A 21,990-nucleotide genomic window follows, 5' to 3' on the forward strand; every position below is an offset into this window, starting at 1 on the left:
GCGCCCGGGGACATATGTACTCCCCCCCCCCCCCTCGCTACGCCTCTGGCCTGATATTTTAAATTAAATCTACTATTTACACGTGTACTGTCGTCCTAAATTAAATCTACTATTTGCACGTGTACTGTCGTCCTAAATTAAATCTACTATTTACACGTGTACTGTCGCCCTAAATTAAATCTACTATTTACACGTGTACTGTCGTCCTAAATTAAATCTACTATTTACACGTGTACTGTCGCCCTAAATTAAATCTACTATTTACACGTGTACTGTCGTCCTAAATTAAATCTACTATTTACACGTGTACTGTCGCCCTAAATTAAATCTACTATTTACACGTGTACTGTCGTCCTAAATTAAATCTACTATTTACACGTGTACTGTCGCCCTAAATTAAATCTACTATTTACACGTGTACTGTCGTCCTAAATTAAATCTACTATTTACACGTGTACTGTCGCCCTAAATTAAATCTACTATTTACACGTGTACTGTCGTCCTATATTAAATCTACTATTTACACGTGTACTGTCGCCCTAAATTAAATCTACTATTTGCACGTGTACTGTCGTCCTAAATTAAATCTACTATTTACACGTGAACTGTCGTCCTAAATTAAATCTACTATTTGCACGTGTACTGTCGCACTAAATTAAATCTACTATTTACACGTGTACTGTCGTCCTAAATTAAATCTACTATTTACACGTGTACTGTCGCCATAAATTAAATCTACTATTTGCACGTGTACTGTCGCCCTAAATTAAATCTACTGTTTACACGTGTACTGTCGCCCTAACTTAAATCTACTATTTACACGTGTACTGTCGTCCTAAATTAAGTCTACTATTTGCACGTGTACTGTCGTCCTAAATTAAATCTACTATTTACACGTGTACTGTCGTCCTAAATTAAATCTACTATTTGCACGTGTACTGTCGTCCTAAATTAAATCTACTATTTCCACGTGTACTGTCGTCCTAAATTAAATCTACTATTTACACGTGTACTGTCGTCCTAAATTAAATCTACTATTTGCACGTGTACTGTCGTCCTAAATTAAATCTACTATTTACACGTGTACTGTCGTCCTAAATTAAATCTACTATTTGCACGTGTACTATCGTCCTAAATTAAATCAACTATTTGCACGTGTACTGTCGTCCTAAATTAAATCTACTATTTGCACGTGTACTATCGTCCTAAATTAAATCTACTATTTATACGTGTACTGTCGCCCAGGTCAAACCAGCGTGGCAGTGGTGGCCAGCAAGAAGAGATTTGGGTTCGGCAACAGGTCCACGTCACTGGAGATCGAGGACGTCAAGAGAAGGAGCAGAAGTTCCTCGCCCCAGTTGTCTCCCGTAAGGCTTGCTGTTTTTTTTTAATGGGGGGACGTGTTGTCATGACGACGAAAACACGGATGGGCGGCAGAGGGGGGAGGGGAAGGAGGAGCTACTCTGAAATCAAAGAATAGTTCAAAATAGAGCAGTAAACGTTGAAGTGTCATAGACTAGACCAGGGGTGTGCAAAGTGCGGCCCACATGCGGCCCGCCACAGAGTTTTTTGTGGCCCGCCAGACATTCAGAAAACCCCGCCTTGAAGTGACACGTGCTACATGTCCGCGACTGAAAGGTCGTCTCGTATTTTTCCATTAGAGCGCAAGCAGTGAAAATACGCACTTCTCCGATGATGACTTTTTACTTTCTCGTATATACGAAGTATAGAGAAAGTATTGTAATCGTGCACAAAAATAACATTAAATTTTGACAGTTTTCACCGTTTTACTCCTCAGTCCTTCATCACATCCGGAGTATAGAGGACTTATTTTAATCAGGCAAAAATTATAAATACAAATATATAAACGTTTTGGCGTTTTATGCGTTATCGAGTCGTAAAAACTGGACTTTGCAATTCTGTCCGTATGTCTGTGTGTCTGTGTGTAAACACGATAACTTGAGTGCCGTTACAGCTAGGTTGATGAAATTTCATATATAAGTATTTTATCAAAATCGTAGATCCTGATCAACTTTTGAGCGATTTCCGAATACCGGAAGTGGTACATTTTCTACTTTGAATTTTTCAAAAGCCTATAAGTTGCGTACTATTTTAGATAGATGCATGAAATTTCACACGTAAGTAAAAGATCTAATTCTCTACCTTCTGTCAAATTTTGAGTAATTTCCGTTGACCGGAAGTAATAATTTACGCTATTTTTGATTTCTCGAAAAAAAAAACGCATGTAAATTTATAAAGTACTAATAATATCCCGCACTTTTAAAAGCATCTTATTAGGCGTTCGCCTGGTGTGGGACGGAGTGGTCTAGCGGTAGAGAGCTGGACTGCTAACCCGTTAGTCTCGAGTTCAAATCCGGGTTCAAGTCAGTAGACCGTCCCTGAGTCCACCCAACTCTGATGGATACCTAGCTCCTGTTAGAGAAAGTAAGGGCGGCTGGGCATAGTGCTGACCACACCATCTCTTCATATGCCGAGGTCACAGAAACAAGTGAACTCTACTTCACTTGCCCCATAGACCGTCAGGTTCGAAAGGGAAACTTTTCACTTGGTGTGCAATTCTTTTTTTTTTTACGAGATTCTATTCTATTATAAAAAGTTTAAGTAATTAAAAATGGATAACAAATATTGTCTATGTCCTGAGTTGCCATCCCTCGTAATTTTATATTAGAATATTCGAGAGAGTTTAGGGGAGATCACTCCCGGTTTATTTTAAAAACTGAATTACAATTCATTTCATTACTCACTTTCCATAGATGTATACATTTTCTTCAGGCATCTTTACCGTTTTTAACACGTTTTTAACACGTTTTTCTTAACTCGGCTTCGCGTTTATTTGTTTGTTTGTGTGTTTGTTGTTAAAATTGACATCGAAAATTAGCCCACTTCTGATTGCTCTAGAGATCTGAAATTTGGCATGCAGGCTATTTTCGCCTAACAATTTCAGATGCAATCATAAAAACTAGCAATTAGAGATATAAATTACCTTAATTAAATTACGCCCCAAGGACCCTAAAATTGAGGACATGATTTCTAAAGATACCGACAAGACTGGAGGCCTATTGATACAGTTACTTCGGCCCCAATCGATGTGAGCGCGCTGGCCGTGATCGTATAGTGGTTAGTACTTCGCGTTGTGGCCGCGACAACCCAGGTTCGAATCCTGGTCACGGCCTGTAGGCTGCTGTGGGTCTCGCGCTGCCAAGCTCACATAACAATTTCAGATGCAATCATAAAAAACTAGCAATTAGAGACCTAAATAAATTAGCTTAATTAAATTACGCCCCTTCTCTGTTTAAAGCGTATCGGTCGCTCAAGATTTTTAGTCCGTGTATTTAAAAACACTTAGTCAAGTCATACTTAATCAAGTCATTAGATAAAGTAGAAAATAAACTATATAAAAAACTTTTTAAAAACCACGTTTTTCATGTGTAGCAACGGACTAAAAAGGAGAGAATAAAATACTTAAAAAAAAACTTTTTAAAAAACCACGTTTTTCTTGTGGACTAAAAAGTAGAAAATAATTTTTTCTTCCGATCCTAGGGGATCTACCAATGACTGCTCGTAGATTTTGTGCTTCCTCGAGCTGTGCAAGTTCTTGTGATGACAAAAAACGTGGGTCGGGCAGATTTATGATTAAAGCGAAAAGCACACAACACACGAATTTTGGAAATGTGATGGTGAACGTACCCACGTTTTTTGTCATCAAATGTATGAACAGTCATTCTAATGATAAACAATGATCCGCATTTACATTTATTTACTATTCTATGTATTCGTATTTCAAATCAACATATTATAAGGTTGGTTGTCTCCCTTTAATATTTTTAATTGATTTAAGTAGTATAAGGGAAGTAACTATGGCACATTTATATTCAATTGAAAGTTTTTAAATAATTGTAACTGTGTATAATATATCATTCCATTATATAATTTATTCATATCAAAGTTAAAATAAAATGGCTGTAAAAGTTTTCTAAAATACTCCCCCGTGATGAAATCCTGCCTTCAGTATGTAGACAAGCAATAAGAAATCATTTTTTTTTAACAGAAGTCAAAAAAGAAAGAAGCAGACGTCTATGTGTCGCTGTATCACTTTCGGGGCAAGGAGAAGGATGATATGGACCTGCGGTGAGCTATCTAATAATTAATCTTTACCAGATAATAATGCAATGAAAGAGCTTGTCTAATGGCTGAACGGGGGGGTCATCCATAAATGACGTCACACTCGTAGGGGAGAGGGGGGTCCGTAATTTTGTGACGATGTGTGATGAGGGGGAGGGGGGGGGTTCAGATGTTGCGACGTCAAACTTTTGCATTATAAAAAAGCAATGTTAGAATAATAATTTTAGAAGTTATTTCGCGTTTTAGATAACTGTTTTTTGTGACGACGTGTGACGGAGGGGAGGGGGGAGGTAAAAATCGTCAAAAAAGCGTGACGTCATTTATGGATGACCCCTAAGAAGAGTTTGAGAAAAACTAGTAGACCTAGATCTATAAGTAATAAGTAAATAGTTGATGTTTCCTGGCCAAGCCATGTATATACAAATGTTAACTCATAAAGGCCAATAAAGGGATTATATGCCCAGCTGTCTTTCTTTAAAACAGTTCCCATTAAAGGAACTAAGCAATGGCCCACAGACTTAAGCACTGAATACCTACAGCACCAAAATGTAGTGAGAGGCCTACAGTCCAATGAGTTCTTTAAGCTAGAGGCCTACAGCCCCATGAGTTTACCATTTCAGGCTAGAGGCCTACAGCCCCATGTGTTTACCATTTTAGGCTAGAGGCCTACAGCCCCATGTGTTTACCATTTCAGGCTAGAGGCCTACAGCCCCATTAGTTTACCATTTCAGGCTAGAGGCTTACAGCCCCATGTGTTTACCATTTTAGGCTAGAGGCCTACAGCCCCATGTGTTTACCATTTTAGGCTAGAGGCCTACAGCCCCATCTGTTTACCATTTTAGGCTAGAGGCCTACAACCCCATGTGTTTACTAATGTAACAAGATGTTGCTCTTTTCAGGCCAGGCTGTCGTGTGGTGGTCACTAACAGCTCTGACCCAGACTGGTGGAAGGTGGGAGTTTATTTTAATTATACTCTCCATAATCATTCTCAAAACTCTTCATCATTATCAAAGTCTTTTATCTTATCTAACAAAACAACTCCAATATTAATACTAAGCTTTATCGAAACCCTCTAATCTAAAATTATCAAAAACTAATGTGTAGCATTAGAAATATTAGAATAATGTGTAATAGCTATAACTTTGATCCATTAGTTTGCTACATCTATCCTAATAATACCATGTTGTATACCAATCATACCTCTTCATACACTATACTGTAATGGTTTTCTCAATTAAAACCACAGCCATTGAGTTAAATCTGTTATTTTCCAATAGGGCAAGTGCAATGGGCGTTCTGGCTATTTCCCAGCTAAATATTTGCTCAAACTTACTAAACATCAGCGTGTGTATCAGGTCACACATACAATGAACTTGACAGAAATTGATGGGTTAGGAGGAATGAGACTTCATAAAGATCAGGTAACTCATCTAAAATAATATTACTCTTTGTATTTTCTCTGTTGCCTCCCTTTGACCATAGAATTTTTTTATATGGCTTCACTATTTTCTTTCTTTGGGTACTTGTCCTGTTCAATATAAAAATAAAACATTAAATATAGATCTAGATCTACATCCCAGTAATAATTTTCAGACACCGATTTTAACTTAACAATGTACTTATAGCTTAAAGATCAAGTAACTCATCTAAACAACTTACATTTTGTATTTTCTCTGTTGCCTCTCTTTGACCATAGATTGAATGTTAACATTTTTATTCCTTGTCCTGTTTATTGAGGATTTTCATAAAACTTAAATACCTGTAACAATTTTTTGACTAAATTAATCTCACAAGAAGTGACATTTAATCTTTAATTTTTTTTAAATTAAGTTGTATATTTCTGCCATGTTTCGTTTTTAAATGTAATTAGTATTTCAAACTCAACATAATAAACACTGTTTAGTAATTGCCTTAAGTAATCATCTGTAATTTAATAAACTCGAAAGAATTCCGTTTCAATATGTTTACATGAGCAGGCTAAAAGATTATGACAAAATGAGACACATACATCAAAAAACTTATCTGAATGAGCAGTTGGGAGGTTTGGAATGCATAGTTAAAAGTTTTATTTGTGAGTGGGGGCTGGGAGAAATTATGTGTAGTTTTATTTGTGGCGTAGAGAATTTTAGTATTTTGTGATGATGTGTAAAAGTGCATGGCAATCCTATGAAACTGCTGTCATCACTCAATGCTCCATTTATTTTAATTAATATAACATTTAATTCTAAATTGCCCATTGCTTAGATTGTGCTGGGGATGTCGGAGCCTGAAGAGGGAGCCATTGTGATACACGTCAAGGCTGCGAACAACCGTGAGGCCATGTGCCCCGCCCAGTTTTTGTCTGAAGTCTGATACCTGCTTGCTCGACAACCAAGGGGGATAAGCATGTTTTCCACAAGTTTGCATTTAATTTCAGACAAGATTTTTGTAATTGGGTAGACTGACTATTGACTGCAGGCAGTCATAAAAGGTAACAAAAAATGTTTTTATTGAATGTACCATCCTGCTCTAACAATCAATAGTAAATTAAAAGTAATAAGTTTACACTGAAGTTTAAAAACAGGGTAGATCACTTTTTCACAGTTGAAAGTTCAGTTAACACCCTTGTTACAAACTTAAAAGCTGATTATGTTATTATATTTTTGTGTAGTACATTTTTCATTCATGGTAAAGTAAATTAAACTCTACTTCAGTTTTATTTTCAATCAACATTATGGTACAAAGAACAACTGCTTCGTGCTTACATTTTATTAAAGTATCTTAAATCAAAATTCCATATATTGAAATTATTTTTTTTAAAACCTACTTTTTTGGTAGTACTTTATAATTACAAAAAAAAATTTAAAACTTAAACTTTTTTTTTTTGAGAACATCATCTAGATCTAACGTAAGAAAACAACTACTATTCAGGTATACATGTTTGTGCGTACTCAAGAAAAGATGAATAAATATGGGTGAGGTCTGTGAGCATATATTTTATTAGTGACATTCCAATGCAGGTGCAATAATAAACATTTTTTAAAATGACACTGCCATTTTACAGTCTTAATGTCATGTAATTATACAGATATTGTCATCAGAACTATGTAAGTCCCCAGTGGATTTTTAGGCACATTCCTACAAGTACCATGTCCATAAGCCAAGAAAACACTCGTACTAAAATGGTTGTTGTACTAACCTAACCCTATCCCTCTAACTAAAACTAGAAACAGAAACATAACTCTAATGGGAAACTTTTGTTTCTTTTTTGTGGTTTACAATTAATTCCCTTTATTGTGTATGTAGTTTTCTTTTTTCTACTGTTTCACTTTCATAAATATATAACTTCTGCATAAATTATGTGTAGGATAAATTTGTTTTCATTTCTTATGTAGCCTGCTTGATAAGTTATGCTGTTTGTTGGTGGTCCATAAATGATTTCACTCAACTGTGACTTTTGTGACTGTGCTGTGAAGTAACTAGGTTTCCTAAATGATTTGTACTTGTAGTCTCATAAATTTCCTAGAAATAACAAAAATATCAAAACCTATATAAAAGCTTTAGAATGCACTAAATTTTTTTTTAAATCAACATTAGTTTTCTTTAGATATAACAAAAAAAAAAGCTTTTATTTTTAATGTTATGTAACTTGTTATTATAAAGGTTTTTATTTTAAAGAGTTTTTTATTTTATTAATTATTATCAAACAATTAGTGCCCTATATATATTGAATCTTTATCACCTCACTTATGTTGACACCCCATATGATAAAAATGTCTTTGAAACCTGAGCATTGATTTTACATAGCATATATCTGCCAAGTTGTTGCTATCTTTATTATTTCATTTTCAAAAGCCTTGATTTTAGATATCATGCTTGAATTTGTAGATGTCCTAGAGTTCATTCAGCTCTGATCGGTACCTAACTCAGATTAGGGAAAGTAAAGGTGGCTTATCATGGTGTTGAACACACTTTGCTTAGTATGCAGACGTCACAGAACCAGGTGAACTCTTCTTCATCTATCCCATTGACTGCCAGGTTTGGTATAGTAACTTTACTTGTGTGCTTACTAATACTATCGTCTGTGGTCCCAGGTTTAAAATATCAATAAATTGAAATTAGCTGACTTCAGTCATCCAACTATTACTTAACCTTTATCTCCCATTTTACTATTGAATATAGTCATCGTTATATTACTTTATAATGACTAATGTTATATTTAGTATAAAAATAATTAGTTATAAGGAAAAGTGTCAAAGTTGAATCCTAAAAATCAGGACGACGAAAAAGTGTGTATGTGTAATGGTAATTTCAATGAAGTGAATGGAACTTTGTGAAGCCATTTAAGGTGATGTTCTGGCCTTTAGTGATGGTCAGTGGCTAAACAGCACTAAATGTTTTGTGAAGTCATTTATGGAAACCTACTAAACTGAAGAAAATGATGGGAGAATCATTCATTGCTTCCAATGAAAACATTTATTACTTGGCTATGATGTTATTATTTATTGTAATTTAAGAGATGGATGACTCCTACTTAATTTGTGTACATAACATATTAGCCTTACAATGACTACTTTTTTCATTTTAAATTTTATTTTTATTTTAGTGTATGATTTATTTTTGTTCCTTTATATATTGTAAGATGTTAACATTTTTAAGCACAGTGATAACTTTTCTTGTCACTACAAATTCTTAACTTTTATAATAATAGTTTTTAACGTTAACAGAAAATGTTTGTTGTTTAGTTTTATTTATTGGATCAACTGCCTCACTCATTTATTTAAATTAAATATAACATGCATTGAAAATGTAAATTTAATTTGTATATTACCTGTCCAATGTCTTTATAGATGTGACAATACATTCTCATCATGGCTTGATGTTTTAGAATTTAGTTTCATGTTACGGATCATCATTAGAGCAACATCCATGCTAAAGCCATACTCCGTCTTTCACACATAATTTTTTGTTCCCTCATTTGTGATATTGTTTTTGAAATTGTAATGCATTGTTTGGTGCTTTTATTGCTATTTATGAGCTTTTATGGTCCAAAGAAATTTTTTTTTTTCAATTTTTGAATATGAGGTCTTTTGATTTATGGAAACTGCAGTCCATGTAAATGGTAAAAATTTGTTAGGTCTTTGGAATTCGAGTTTTTTATGTACCATGGAATGTTATTGTTATGTTTTATGGTCTTTGGAATTCATGTTTTTATGGACCATGGAATGTTATTGTTATGTTTTATGGTCTTTGGAATTCGTGTTTTTATGGACCATGGAATGTTATTGTTATGTTTTATGGTCTTGGGAATTCGTGTTTTTATGGACCATTGAATCCAAAGAAATAAGGGAAATCCTCATGACCAACATGCCAACAAGTTGTTAAATGAGGTCCAAAAAAACTAAAGGCAGGTTTGGAGAAATTACAGCTGATGTTGAAAAGCACAATAACAAAAAGTTACGTTGACAATGTGATGGGTATGTTTTTTTAATCGGTGTGATATCGATTCAACATGACTTTCAAATTTTTATCTGGTATTAAACACAATAATTTACTTTTACTTCCAGTAACTGAAGGAGAAAAAATATAAATACCAGAGTTTAGTTCTTGTGAATACACCTGTGTTTAGTTGAACTTTATTATCTGTTTAGTTTATTCAACCAATGCTGCTTAGGCAACAGAGCGATGATAATATTTGATAGCTTTAAATCATACATCAAACATGGCTCATGTTTTTCACTTAACTGTCTTAAGTGAATAATTGTATTATTCAAATATATGGGTTTACTAGAAAAACTAATTTAAAATCTGATTGATTTGTAACTTGCAAAAGCTTGTTTTTTTAAGTAAATCAAGTCACTAATTGGAAAAGTTCATAATTTAAACCCTAGTAGAATATTTATTGTCCCCAAATAACCCAGTTTATGTTGTCCATTCAGCCATTGCAGATCATTTACTTCATTTACATAATACATCATAGATATTAGTTTTAATTGCTGATTGTTTAAAAAAAAAAATTAATTTTACAAATTGTTTTTAAAACAAAATTGTGCAGATCATTCATATTTTGATGCCTGAATTTATCTATTTATCCCAGAAATCTTGTACTTGAGCAACCATGGTTCAGGTAAAAAAAAAATTTTTTACATGTGATAAATTGTTTCTACACAGACAGTACACTATTTTAGTGTACAGAAATATTTTTTTCATCATCCATATTTTGTGATGTTATAGTAAGTGTTGATCAATTATCATATGTACTGCAATAATTAAAGTAGACCTGATGTTTGGTTTTTTTTAATTATAATTACATTAATATCAAATTGGTTAACTTTAATTGGGTGAAGTATTGATTGGTAGCTTTCCATTCTGTAAATCATATTTTACATTTCAAGTAATTTTGTTTTCAACAATCATAGTAACTTTTTTTAGCATGTAAATAACTTCATTTTTCAATATTTTAGCTGATACCAAGTTAATCGCATGTCTTATGATGAGGTGAGTTGAGCCAGGCATTAACACAATAACCTCCAGTTGTCAAAAAGAACCACATTAGTAGAGACATCATTGAAATTACTTATTTTCAAGAAAAAAATCTGAATGTTAAGGTTTAATTTACTAAACTACCTGAATTATTGTTTTAAATGAAGATGTTGCAGATGACATTGTTCATTTATAATCAGAGTTAATTTTTCTTTTGACTGTATTTCAGACTTTTTTTTAGCAATCAAAATGGCACAAAACAATTTTAAGACATTTAGTACTTTTTTTTTTGTTGGGCCTAAAGTTGTTTACCTTTAACAATGTTTTGCACAAAATTTTGAACTTGCTTAGTTAAGGGTTGCCCACAAAAGATGTCACACAATTATGGCAAAATTTGTATCTCTACTCCCTGTATTATCATGGATGTCCAGACTCCTCATTATCTATGTTAAAGCAAGAATTGTTTTTTAAAAAACCTTCGGCTCGCGAGCCGCATGAGGCTCTTTTGATATCAAGATGCGGCTCTCCAGCTCTTTGAACAAATACTAATAATCTTAATAAACAATAAAATATTTTAAATTTTAAAAAAATGTTAGTGGCTCTTTAAAACCAGGGAAATTTTGAAAATTGTAACTTTTGGCTCTTCCGCTTCAAAAGGTTGCCGACCCCTGGTCTAAACTATCCCCAATATGTGTGGAACACAATTATGGGCACCCCTTTCAACTTAATTATTTTATTTATACTAATCAGTTCTTTTCATTTATAAAGTCAATGAAGAGTACATTTGTTTTAAGTTTGAATTTTTTAATTCAATTTATCAAAAGATTTTACATTAACAACATTAACATTCATTATAATAAAAAAAATACTTCATTTAAAACATAATTGGGTTTTAAAACGGCAGCTCAGCTGCCTGACATGATTTGAGCACCTGAACGGCGTAACAAAACTTTGACAACAGTTGTATAATTTTGTTACAATAAAAGTTCATTCATACAGTTAACTAATCTATTAGACAAGTTTTGTAAATGTACGCTTGTGAATCTATACTTGGACACACATGGGACAGTTGTTGTACACAATCAAGGAATGGTCAAGTAAAGGATGAAACCGCCTTTGGTTTAGGTCAATATGCTGAGCACGTTAGCACATGATAGTATATGAGGTAGAGGTGACCACTGGACTGATCAATCAACACCTTTACATACTTTAGCTGTCAAATTCTAACTGTGCGTTGTTCTTTTTACTAAACCAAGTCAAGATACAGAAAATAAGTCTTCAATTGTCAAACTCACTCTTGCTATTAAAAATTACAGCTTAACAATAAAAATTGTGGATTTGTAACAAAACTTGAAAATCACATGCAAATGGAACAATAACAAAAAAATCTAGACCACAATGTCTTCACAACAGTATATAACAATAGTTTCATTTTTAATTTAAAAATTAGTATTAAAAAATGTAATTAAAGTTATTTCTCTCCATTTAATAAATTGTAGTAATTGGTAATTAAAAGAATAAATAAGCTTATGAACACATATGGCATTATGGATATAAGTTAGAACTAACGATTCTTTTTTAAATTACCAATAACTATCAACTGTTCAATGAAACTTAAACTGCTAATTGTAACTATTTACAAGAATGATTGAACAATGTACAAAAACAGTTTGTGTAAAAACATTCTGAGAAAATATGAATTATAAACAGGGAGAGGAAGCTCTAATCAAATCAAGCAGACACCATGTTTTTTAACAGTTTTTTAAAAATAGGCATAAAGTAAGAATTTATGATAGACAAAAATGACTTTTTTTAAAAACAAACTTTTACATATCTACAACTTCAAACATATAAAAACTTAAACCTGGTATTCTAAAAAATCTGTTTAAAATAATACATCTCCTCTCTAGCTAGATGGTTACACAGCCTGCTATCATCTGCAGAAGTTTTTTTAAAGCAAAAGCAGTTTTTTTTTTCTTTTAAAACTTTAACTGGATAGACAGAATTTGGCACTAGCGTATATACACTGAGTGGAATATTTACAGTTGTAAATGATGACCCTAAACCACAGTGGAAAGTTCAAGTTTTGTATGTACAATAAAGAGAAATGCGTTAGAAGAACAATTTTGTGATTGTCTTGTGGTATACAGCTATTAGTTTTTTGATAAAAAATCACCATGGATGATTTCATGTACAATTGAAATGAAATTTTATGAACAAAGATCAAATATTTCCAAGGTATAAAAAAAAGTAGCTGCCATAGAAGGTTATAGTTTAAGTCAACCACTAACTCATTGCAGGTTGATGAAAAAATTATTTACAGAAACCAGAACAGTAAATTCATAGAAGTTATAAGCCTTTCCCTAAAAATATATCTGTCGTTTATTTTTTTGTACAATACTAATCAATTAAAACATCTATTCCTAATACTCATTAAATATTTACTAGTAGATCCATCAAACTGCAGTGAGTACTTATTGAAACAGACATTAAAATTTAATAGCCAGATGAGTGCAAAAATAAAATTTTAATTTCCATACACAGGTTATCTACGATTTTATTGTTATCTATCATTATTTTTAAAATAATTACTTCATTCTATATTGTTTTTGGTCTCATAAAAAATGTATATGGCTTTTATCTAATTTTGCCCTTACTAAAAACAAGATCAGGGACCACATATTTTTTATAATCACCAGAATCAAAGAAAAGAATTGCAACTTTGTAAGCTATTAATTTTGCGCCTGTATGATATGTACAATTCAAGCATGAAGACGTGAAAAAAGGAAACTTTCAGGATTTAATTACTTGTGTACATATTTATCAACTCATCTGTCAGAAGGATCATAACAGAAATAAAAAACTGACACAAGCAAGGCACTCTGAATACATCCCAATAATTTACAATCACTAATAGACATACCTTATCAAGCATTTTTTTTTACTCCGCAATTTTTTTAGTGGAATGTTTTCTCAAAATAATTGTTACCTAATATTAGACATGCATTCATTCTATCAAAAACAAAAATGTATTCATTTCTGCTACTAGTGTAATCAAGATATGTTTTTGATAAATGTACAAGTACAAAAAAACTAACTTCTTCCTTGAAAAATGTATTTAAAGCTGATATGTTTGAAAAAAAAATGTTTTTAAGTCCATATGATAAAGAAATACTGGTAATGTTACCTCACTGTGAGTGTATTTCATTTTTCTATCCAACTGTTGAAAACAAATTAAGTGTAAAGTGTTCTCCGTGTAGGTGTGGTGACCCCAAATAGGTTGGCCCGGACAGTCACGGGGGACGGGTTTTGTAGCTGGACTGGGCTACTGTTGATTATGTTGTTGTACAACGGATGGACGGATGGACTGTTAAAGAAATCTGAAAATATATCAACCAGGAAATGTTTTAAAAACCTAGTGGTCTTCATAACTCCAGGGTTTACAAAATTATAAATTAAATCAAGTAACATAAAAACAAGACTACATTAAAAACTTTAAAAAAAAACATTTTAAAATAAAAAGCTTGCAAATTAAATAGACACCATTGCACTGAGATAGATGTCAACCATACACAAAACCATTATGAAACTAATTTCTACAGCCTAGACTCAGAAATCTATAAAACACATACACAGGTATTACACACCTCTGACCTTTTATTTTAAAAAATTAAAAATCTAAAATGCACAACTTTTTATATAAATTTTGTGTGTATCAGCATCAACCAATATTTATTTTACTGCTTGTCACACATAAAGTACAGAGCAGCATAAATAAATATATGCATTAATAATCAAAGTAAAGCACATGCAACAAATTCTATGACTAATTAATAAGCCTTTCCCAACAGCCATACCTGCTGGCTAATTTAGTGACTAAAAAAAATCGAGCTCTTATTCTAAACTGTTAGCAATGTGAAGCTATCTAAGAGTGTCAGCCAAGATTATAGCACGATCATATTCACATTGAGCATTCTATTTAAATACTTTAAAATATCTAGCTACAATCTGAAAGCTTACAATTACATCGCAGGTTCCCAATCTATGGATAGCGACCCTCAGGGGATCGCCAAGGGCTTTCTGGGGGTTGCTGACTTGTAGACTAAACCAAACAAAAGTATTAATTTTTATTGAATGGTGGTTGCAGGACAATAAGCTTTTATAAAAAGGGATCGCCACTCAAATAAGTTTGGGCACCTATGGCTTTCATATTAATACTTCAGTAGGCTTTATTCAAAAAATTCTAGGTACTACAATATTTCATTCAAACACAATAAAAGCAACCAGTTTGCATAATATCACTTTAAAAGTTAGTCAAGTACATTGGCAGACTTGCTATAAAGTATAACAATTTGCAAGACAAGCTAGAAAATTTAATGTTTCTGTCGCGTGTATTTTTAAAATAAATTAGTAAAAATGGCTCTCAATTAAAATAATTTGTATTTGCTAATTAACATTTAAAAAGAACTGTTGGTCCTCTTTAACAGTTGACCATTAAAAGTAAAGAAAAATAAATGCCTCTTGAAAATATACAATTAACATGCTATTTAGCTTCCTAAAATATAACTGAGAAAGTGACAACAGTTGATAAAATTGATACTTTCAGGCTAAGAGACTATATTCAGTTTGACAAGAAAATAACCACATGCAAACAAAACAAAATTAAAATCTTATTGTTTAGTGAGTCTTTTCTGGGTCCCATTTTAAAATTTGATGTTTATTTATCCAAATATAATTTTGTGTTATTTTTCAAACCATCTAGTGCTTAAAAAATTATATTTGAGAAAATTAGGAGCAGAGAATAACTGCACAACCTCATAACACAGTTATGAGTGAATTTTTTTTAATTAATCTCGATTTTTGGGCTACATATTAAGAGAACATTTAAATTAATTTTGTTTAATGATGTTAAGTCTAAAAAATAAACTTTTGTATACAAATACAATTAATATTTAACAATTTTATGTTTATCTTTGAGAAACCTTTTTTTTCACACATGAAGAAAATGCATTACAAAAAAAAGCATTGATCCTTAAAATGAAAAATTATAAACTCATCAAAAAAAAAAAAAAAATCTAAGGCCAGTTTTTGATAAATTTCTGAGACAGATATGGCTGCTAGAGAATAATGGCAGTGTGGTATTCACCTATCTATGGCACTAGGGCTTCATGCTACCTGTACTGTGCGAATGTAGACTTGGGGATGCCCGAATCGTCAATGGTGAATGTGTTGACAGGTGGGAGTGTGAGGAGGGTGAATCACAGATGAGATCAATATCTAAGTTGCTTTCATAGTCATCATCCCATGCTGAATTCTAGAGGGATTATAACACACAAGTTTAGAAACACATGATAAGCTAACAAAAGGTAGAAAAATTCAAAAATAATACTTGGTTTTAAACTTGGGACCAACTAATATTTTGTGGTTACAATCTATAATTGTATATTATTTTAAAAAGCTACATAAAAAAATATTGTGTGCAAATATTATAGTACAAGCAAAAATATATATATTATATTAAATCAAATGGTTGGATATTTTTTAAATTATACAAATGACTATTTTGTACATACATATTCCTATGTTGAAGAAAGATGTGTTTAAAATTTACTTGGTTTATTTTATATTATCAAGTGCTAAATCTGGTTATGAGAGAAAAATTAAACTTACTTGCAAAACAAGATCTGTAAGGGTATCACTGTTAAACGCTAAAGAGCCATCTAAATACATGTCTGAGCTATCCATCTTCATCTGATGCTGGACCTTGGGTATAGGAGAAGAAAGGTAGTCATGCCTCATGGGGGTGAAGTCTCTCTGGACAGATGGGGAGTACTCCGCCTTGGTTGGTGTCTGCGGTTCTGATTTTTCTATTCGGATATTTGGGTGGTATTTTTCTATCTTGATTTGTGAGTACTCAGTCTTAACTAATGGAGAATACTCTGCTTTTGTGGGCGTGGCTTCGGCTCTTAATGGAGTACACGGGGAGGAATCTGGAGACTTTTTCTTTGAATAATGAAGTCCGGCCTGGCCTTTCTCGATAGCCTCTAAATTCTCTGAAAATTCACATATTATACTGTATTATTCACTTTCCGTAATTAAAAATAATAAACATGGAATATTCAGAATCAAATAAAGGAAATTTTTTTAAAATAAATTGTTTAAATAATCAATCAACATAATTAAAATAACATGCTGTAATTACCAACCTGGATATGCCATACTACTTAGTAATCCTGCAGGGTCTTTCTTGCCCCACTTTGAAATTTCATCTTCCATCTTTGAAATTTTTGCTGGATTGAGGGCCCATAAACAACCTTTTTTAGCTCCTTGACTTAACTTTGGGTTGTCCACTTTGGCAAAACATTTATTCAATGAAAGATTATGTCTAACTGAATTCTGAAAAGAGAATATTTAATATGTTTTTAAAAAAATTAAAAATTAAGACTGTACAGATGTATTTAAAAAACTGATGTTATAAAAAAATGAAAAGAACATTGCTTCTTTGTTAAGAAGTATATAAAATTAATAAAGAAAATCTTACCTTCCAACCGTCAGGAGCAGTTTTAAAATAAGGAAAATTCTCACTATTGAAATGAAAAGAAGAAAATTTAAGTTGGATTATTATTTTACAAACATTAAAATTCAACATTTACTGATTTAGTTATTTGAAAATAATGTAAGAGCAAAACTTACCACATAAAATTGTAAATCTCACTGACTGGTAGACTGCCATTCTTACTGTTCTTCAAAGCAAGAGCAATCAGACAGCTGTAGGAAAAAACTGGCTTTGGGTAAGTCCTTTCTTCACAGTTGGTTGTCGATGTGACAGTGGCTGTATCCGAATGGTTCCCATTAGAGGAAGACATACTAGAGACATGAACATTCTGGAACAGTTGCTAGAATAAAATTGATATGCCATATTAAAACAAAACTTAGTATGGAAATTTTTTAATTAATAAAAAAAAAATCAAAATTTATTATTATTTAGAGGATTGAATAAGGGATAATTTTATTATGAAAATAAAACTGATTAATTCATGTGATATATATCTTTATGCTGCAACAATAGTTTTTAAGATACTTAAATTAAGCATACCTGTGGTTGAACACCTGTCTGTAATCTACCTAACAAAACAGGCGAAGCCTGTGATGGAGAAAGAAGATTATTCCCAGATTTCAGCAAGACACGTCCACATTTATCTGTAGTGATGGCATGTAGTTTTTGTGGTGAGGATAAAACATACTGCTGTACTCCTGAGTTTGAGCGATTAGGGGAGTGTGACGTTGTAATAGTCAAGCCTGTCGGCAATGCACCATTTGTAGTAGTCAGGACAAATGTTTGTTGCTTGAGAGGGGAATTCCTAGAAGAGGTAATGAGATAATTTTGTGTTTTTCCTGGTGAATTTTGGGGACTGTCGTGTGTGGCTACTGAAAGGATACGAATGGTTGGATGTTCTTGGTGTATAACATGGGGTGTAGATGCTAGCTGCGATGCTTGTTGCTGCTGCTGCAAGGACTGAGCTTGATTCTCCGGGGAATTCATAAGATTGCTACAGTTAGCATGTAGACGCATTGCTGCACTGTTAGCACTTTCTGAGGAAAGTAGATTCTCGGTTTTCTCTATCTGGATTATCTGCATAGGAAGGACAGACTGTGGATTAACCGAGATCATGGTACCATCAGAAGTATCTTCATTGTCCAGATGGGCCAGTGTGGACAGAGATGAATTATGAAGCCAAGTCATGTCACCTAGCTGACCATTAGCTTCCAGTGAATCGAGATCTAGACTGTTTTCCATTTTAACATCAGAAACATTTGCATGTAGCTCCTCAGCCATGTGGGCCATGTCAGCACTTGTGTTCATTAGGAAGGCATCCAAGTCACTCTTGTCCGAGTTGAGGAAGAGTAATGGGTCATGATTTCTCTCAGAGAAAGAATCCATGTTTTCTTTTGTAACTTCCAAGCTTCAAAGAACAGGAACAGGTAGAAGTTCTTTAATCGTGGCAAACCTATATATTTCCAAAAATCAAACCTGAAAGAAGCAAGTAAACAATCGTCAAAAAATATTTATATTATTTTCTGCTGACAAACTAGTAGATAAATAAGCTATATAGTTAAAATTTAGATTCTATTGATTGAAATAATTTTGATAAATGAAATAAATGAAAGTTTGAAAAGATAATTCAGTAGATTGATAAGACAATTAAGTCAATCCATGAAATAGTGTTTATTTTTTCATCAGTGCCAAGACTTATTCAAGTAACTTTTAGGTACTTCTTTGTTCCCTAACAAGGCTGTATTTTTTTGGCTAGTATATATGTATACTCTGCAGATGGTGTGATTATTAAGGAGTCACCTATCTTTCACATTACTAGTCGCGGGCGATTTTACGTACCCAAAACGATAGATTACCCACCTATTTTATGGAAGAGTTTTATCAGACATTGATATCTAAAATCATCCACATTTTAACATAATGAGCATCAGTATGATGGGAGGTTAGTCATGATTAGTTGATTCTAGACTAGAACTACTGTTCTAAAATAGATCTAAGGGCCTATTAGAATTCTAAATTAAAATAATTTTTGGTTTGCTCAATTGGTCGAAAATTTAAATTTTAAAATTAGGCCTTGTCTAGGACCAGTCTAGATCTATATCTAGATCTAGATCTAGGTCTAGATTATGATTAGAGTTAGACTAGATTCTAGATCTAGATCTAGAAAATCTAGATTAGATTCTAGACTCTAGATCTAGATCTAGAATCTAAGAGTAAGATTAAGAAGACTTAAAATTTTAAAATCTTAATAAATGAGTAGACTACAGATTTTCTAGATCTAGAATCTAGATCTAGAAAAATATGAGACATTATGAGATGTATAAATTTGAAGTGCGCGCGACACTGTAAAATAATTTCTGAAGCACACAGGAACGCCATTGATTGGACCTGAATGCGAAAAAAAATCGGGTCCAAGCAAAAAATAGCACAGTGAACATGAACGGGGTTCCACGCACCGACATTTTGTTTCTCGATTCGAAGCCCGCGATGTTTCTACACATCATTAATCGATTGCTTAGTCAAATGCGTGCAAACAAATGCAATTAGAATCTAGACCTAGAAAGATATTCACATACAATTTTAAAAAGCGTAATCACATACTGAGAAAAGCGTCATCGCAGTGCTCTACGAATAAATAAAATTTAATCCACAAGTCAAGGCCGCTCACTTGCAAACGAAAAGTAGAATCGGCCATTTGAATATTAGAATGAAGGGCGGTCGACGAGGTTGCCTCACATGGATGCAGCCAGTCTCGGCTTACTTCGAATAATTAAATATTTTAATTAGTTGTATACGAATCGTACACACTTACCATTACGCACATATCCAATTCTATGAATGAATATTACGCAAGCTTTTGTTTTTACAAATAAATGGTTGTAAACAATGAGCACATGTAGCCTTCCTCATTTCGGCCAATGCGTAAAAGTTGTAAAATTCTCGTTGGTCGGTTTGCCGAACAAAGAAAGGTGAAATTTTCAAAATAGCCATAGCTGATTGGTCGGGTGTTTCCGTGATTTTCAAAATACTAGATTTTGATTGGACAATATTTTGAACAACACAAAACAACTTGTCGAGACAGGTGTGCTGAATGTCAGCTTGTACTTGATGCATGTTCACACTGATCCCCTAAAGTGCAATGATCAATACAATATTATAAAAGGATTATATTAAATGTACAGTTATACGCTTTTTTTCATAGCACGGGATAACTTTCAAATTTCATTTGAAATGTAACTAACAAAAAGGGAATATGTTTTGGACATAATAAGCCTATGACCATATCTTATTAAGTGATACCGAATTCCACTTTACCGTTACAATGTACCAGGGCACATGTTAGGAATAACTTTTTTTTATCTAACTTTTCATTCCCAATTTTTAATTAATCTAAACTAGTCTTTAATCTAACAAATGCATATTAAACAAACCATAAAATAACCGAAACACAACCCTCTAATGAATGTTATCAATCAAGTTGCTTTTAAGCAGCATAATGGCCAGCCATGGGACTATGAATGTAAAATAAAATGCCAACAGTGTAACTTGTATTAGCAAATCAGTTTATTCTGACTAAGCTCTTTAGTTGAAATGTTATTTTATTTGCTAAAATCTTTTTTTTTTAAATCCGCGTGGTTTTGAAAATATTTTGCAGAAACATGTATTGACCAATGACAAGCGTTTTGAATTTTAAAATAGGACTAGGCCTAGCATAGGACCTCCTAACGTGTGGTGTGTTATCGTCACCTCTGACGTATTGCGCTAAGTCATGCGCATGTCGGGTCATGTTGTTTCATGCATATAATTAGGTCTAGGCCCCGGCCTTCAGACTGTAGCGATGTTAGTGTAACATTATGTACCCGGACAATCTAATTTTAGACTAACATATGTTCACACATGTTTTAGAAAAAAATTAGACCTCTGTTTACCAGATCTATTTACGTTTAACACTATAAAGAGAAAATATAAGGGCCATTACAGTGTTCGCCCTTTTCCACATTGCACTTCATTATTATAGGCCAGCCTAAGTTACATTTTTTATAGGTCTACTGTCTACTTATAACAGAGTTCTGTAAGTTACGGCTAACCCAACAGAAGCTTTTTCACTCATAAGTTTAGTAAGGCGCGTGTATGTTTGGGCAAAGCGCTGAAGGCGGAAACGATTATATCCATACCCATAACAGTGACTTAAGACTTTCAGAGGCGTAGCGACCTAATCCGGCACCTTGGGCGGACAATCAATCCCCCCCCCCTCACACACTATCCCCCACCCCCAGTTGGAAAGGTTTGTGGCGCTTCTTACCAGTTACTATATCTATCCCGTAACATTTTCGGTGCCTCAAAATCAGAGTTTCTTCCAGGCATCTCTTCGGCGGGGCAAAGCCCCCCCCCCCCAAAAAAAAATTTTTTTTACCGCCCCCCCCCCCAACGAAATGAAATGTATATAATTTATATAGAAAATATATACTTTTAACAGTGTCCGCCCCCCCCCCCCCCCGAAGAAAGTCTACCGCCCCCCCCCCCGAAAATTTCAAGTGCCCCCCCCCCCCCGGAGAAAAAAGTCTGGAAGAAACCCTGCTCAAAATTGACATAGTAAACAGTTAAATTATTGTGTGAAACCTTGTAGTCGTTTATTGTTTATTTTCGTAACTTTGACTGTGTATAATTCGATACTTCAGCTTAAAACGAGCTTTTAAATTAAATTTTCTACCCCTTTTGGCTTTCCCTTGTGATCGGCGCCCGGGGCGGCCGCCCCACCCTCCCTCCCCCTAGCTACGCAACTGAAGACTTAAATCTAAAGGGGCTCTCAATTTCATAGTGGTCTCGT

At 33.4% G+C, this 21,990-nt stretch overlaps 2 protein-coding genes across 6 annotated transcripts in view; one reads left to right on the top strand and one right to left on the bottom strand.

The window, feature by feature from the left end:
* LOC131929375 (SH3 and cysteine-rich domain-containing protein 2) overlaps nt 1-7,405 on the top strand; it is a 28,667-nt gene extending 21,262 nt beyond the window's left edge. For both annotated transcript variants that reach the window (XM_059285528.1, XM_059285529.1), the window contains 5 exons: nt 1,246-1,367; nt 4,070-4,149; nt 5,043-5,094; nt 5,422-5,565; nt 6,389-7,405. In XM_059285528.1, the coding sequence (XP_059141511.1) occupies nt 1,246-1,367; nt 4,070-4,149; nt 5,043-5,094; nt 5,422-5,565; nt 6,389-6,496 (506 nt within the window). In that variant the 3' untranslated portion in view covers nt 6,497-7,405. The remainder of the gene's footprint in view (nt 1-1,245; nt 1,368-4,069; nt 4,150-5,042; nt 5,095-5,421; nt 5,566-6,388) is intronic.
* Nucleotides 7,406-11,395: 3,990 nt separating this feature from the next.
* Nucleotides 11,396-20,087, bottom strand: LOC131929374 (forkhead box protein N4). 4 transcript variants are annotated; one of them, XM_059285524.1, is made up of 8 exons: nt 19,975-20,087; nt 17,703-18,638; nt 17,300-17,502; nt 17,148-17,190; nt 16,813-17,002; nt 16,277-16,659; nt 15,782-15,920; nt 11,396-13,986 (listed from the first exon to the last, which is right to left on the bottom strand). In XM_059285524.1, the coding sequence occupies exons 2-8, from the start codon at nt 18,546-18,548 to the stop codon at nt 13,841-13,843; spliced, it is 1,950 nt and encodes a 649-aa protein (XP_059141507.1). In that variant the 5' UTR covers nt 18,549-18,638; nt 19,975-20,087; the 3' UTR covers nt 11,396-13,840. The 4 variants fall into 4 exon arrangements, with proteins under 4 accessions (XP_059141507.1, XP_059141508.1, XP_059141509.1 ...); XM_059285525.1 differs by lacking the exon at nt 19,975-20,087 and adding an exon at nt 19,764-19,849; XM_059285526.1 differs by lacking the exon at nt 19,975-20,087 and adding an exon at nt 19,471-19,520.
* Nucleotides 20,088-21,990: the final 1,903 nt, after the last annotated feature.

The sequence above is a fragment of the Physella acuta genome, unplaced genomic scaffold (assembly GCF_028476545.2).
Source record: "Physella acuta isolate Inbredline_101_S28 unplaced genomic scaffold, ASM2847654v3 ptg001622l, whole genome shotgun sequence".
Lineage (NCBI taxonomy): Eukaryota > Metazoa > Mollusca > Gastropoda > Physidae > Physella > Physella acuta.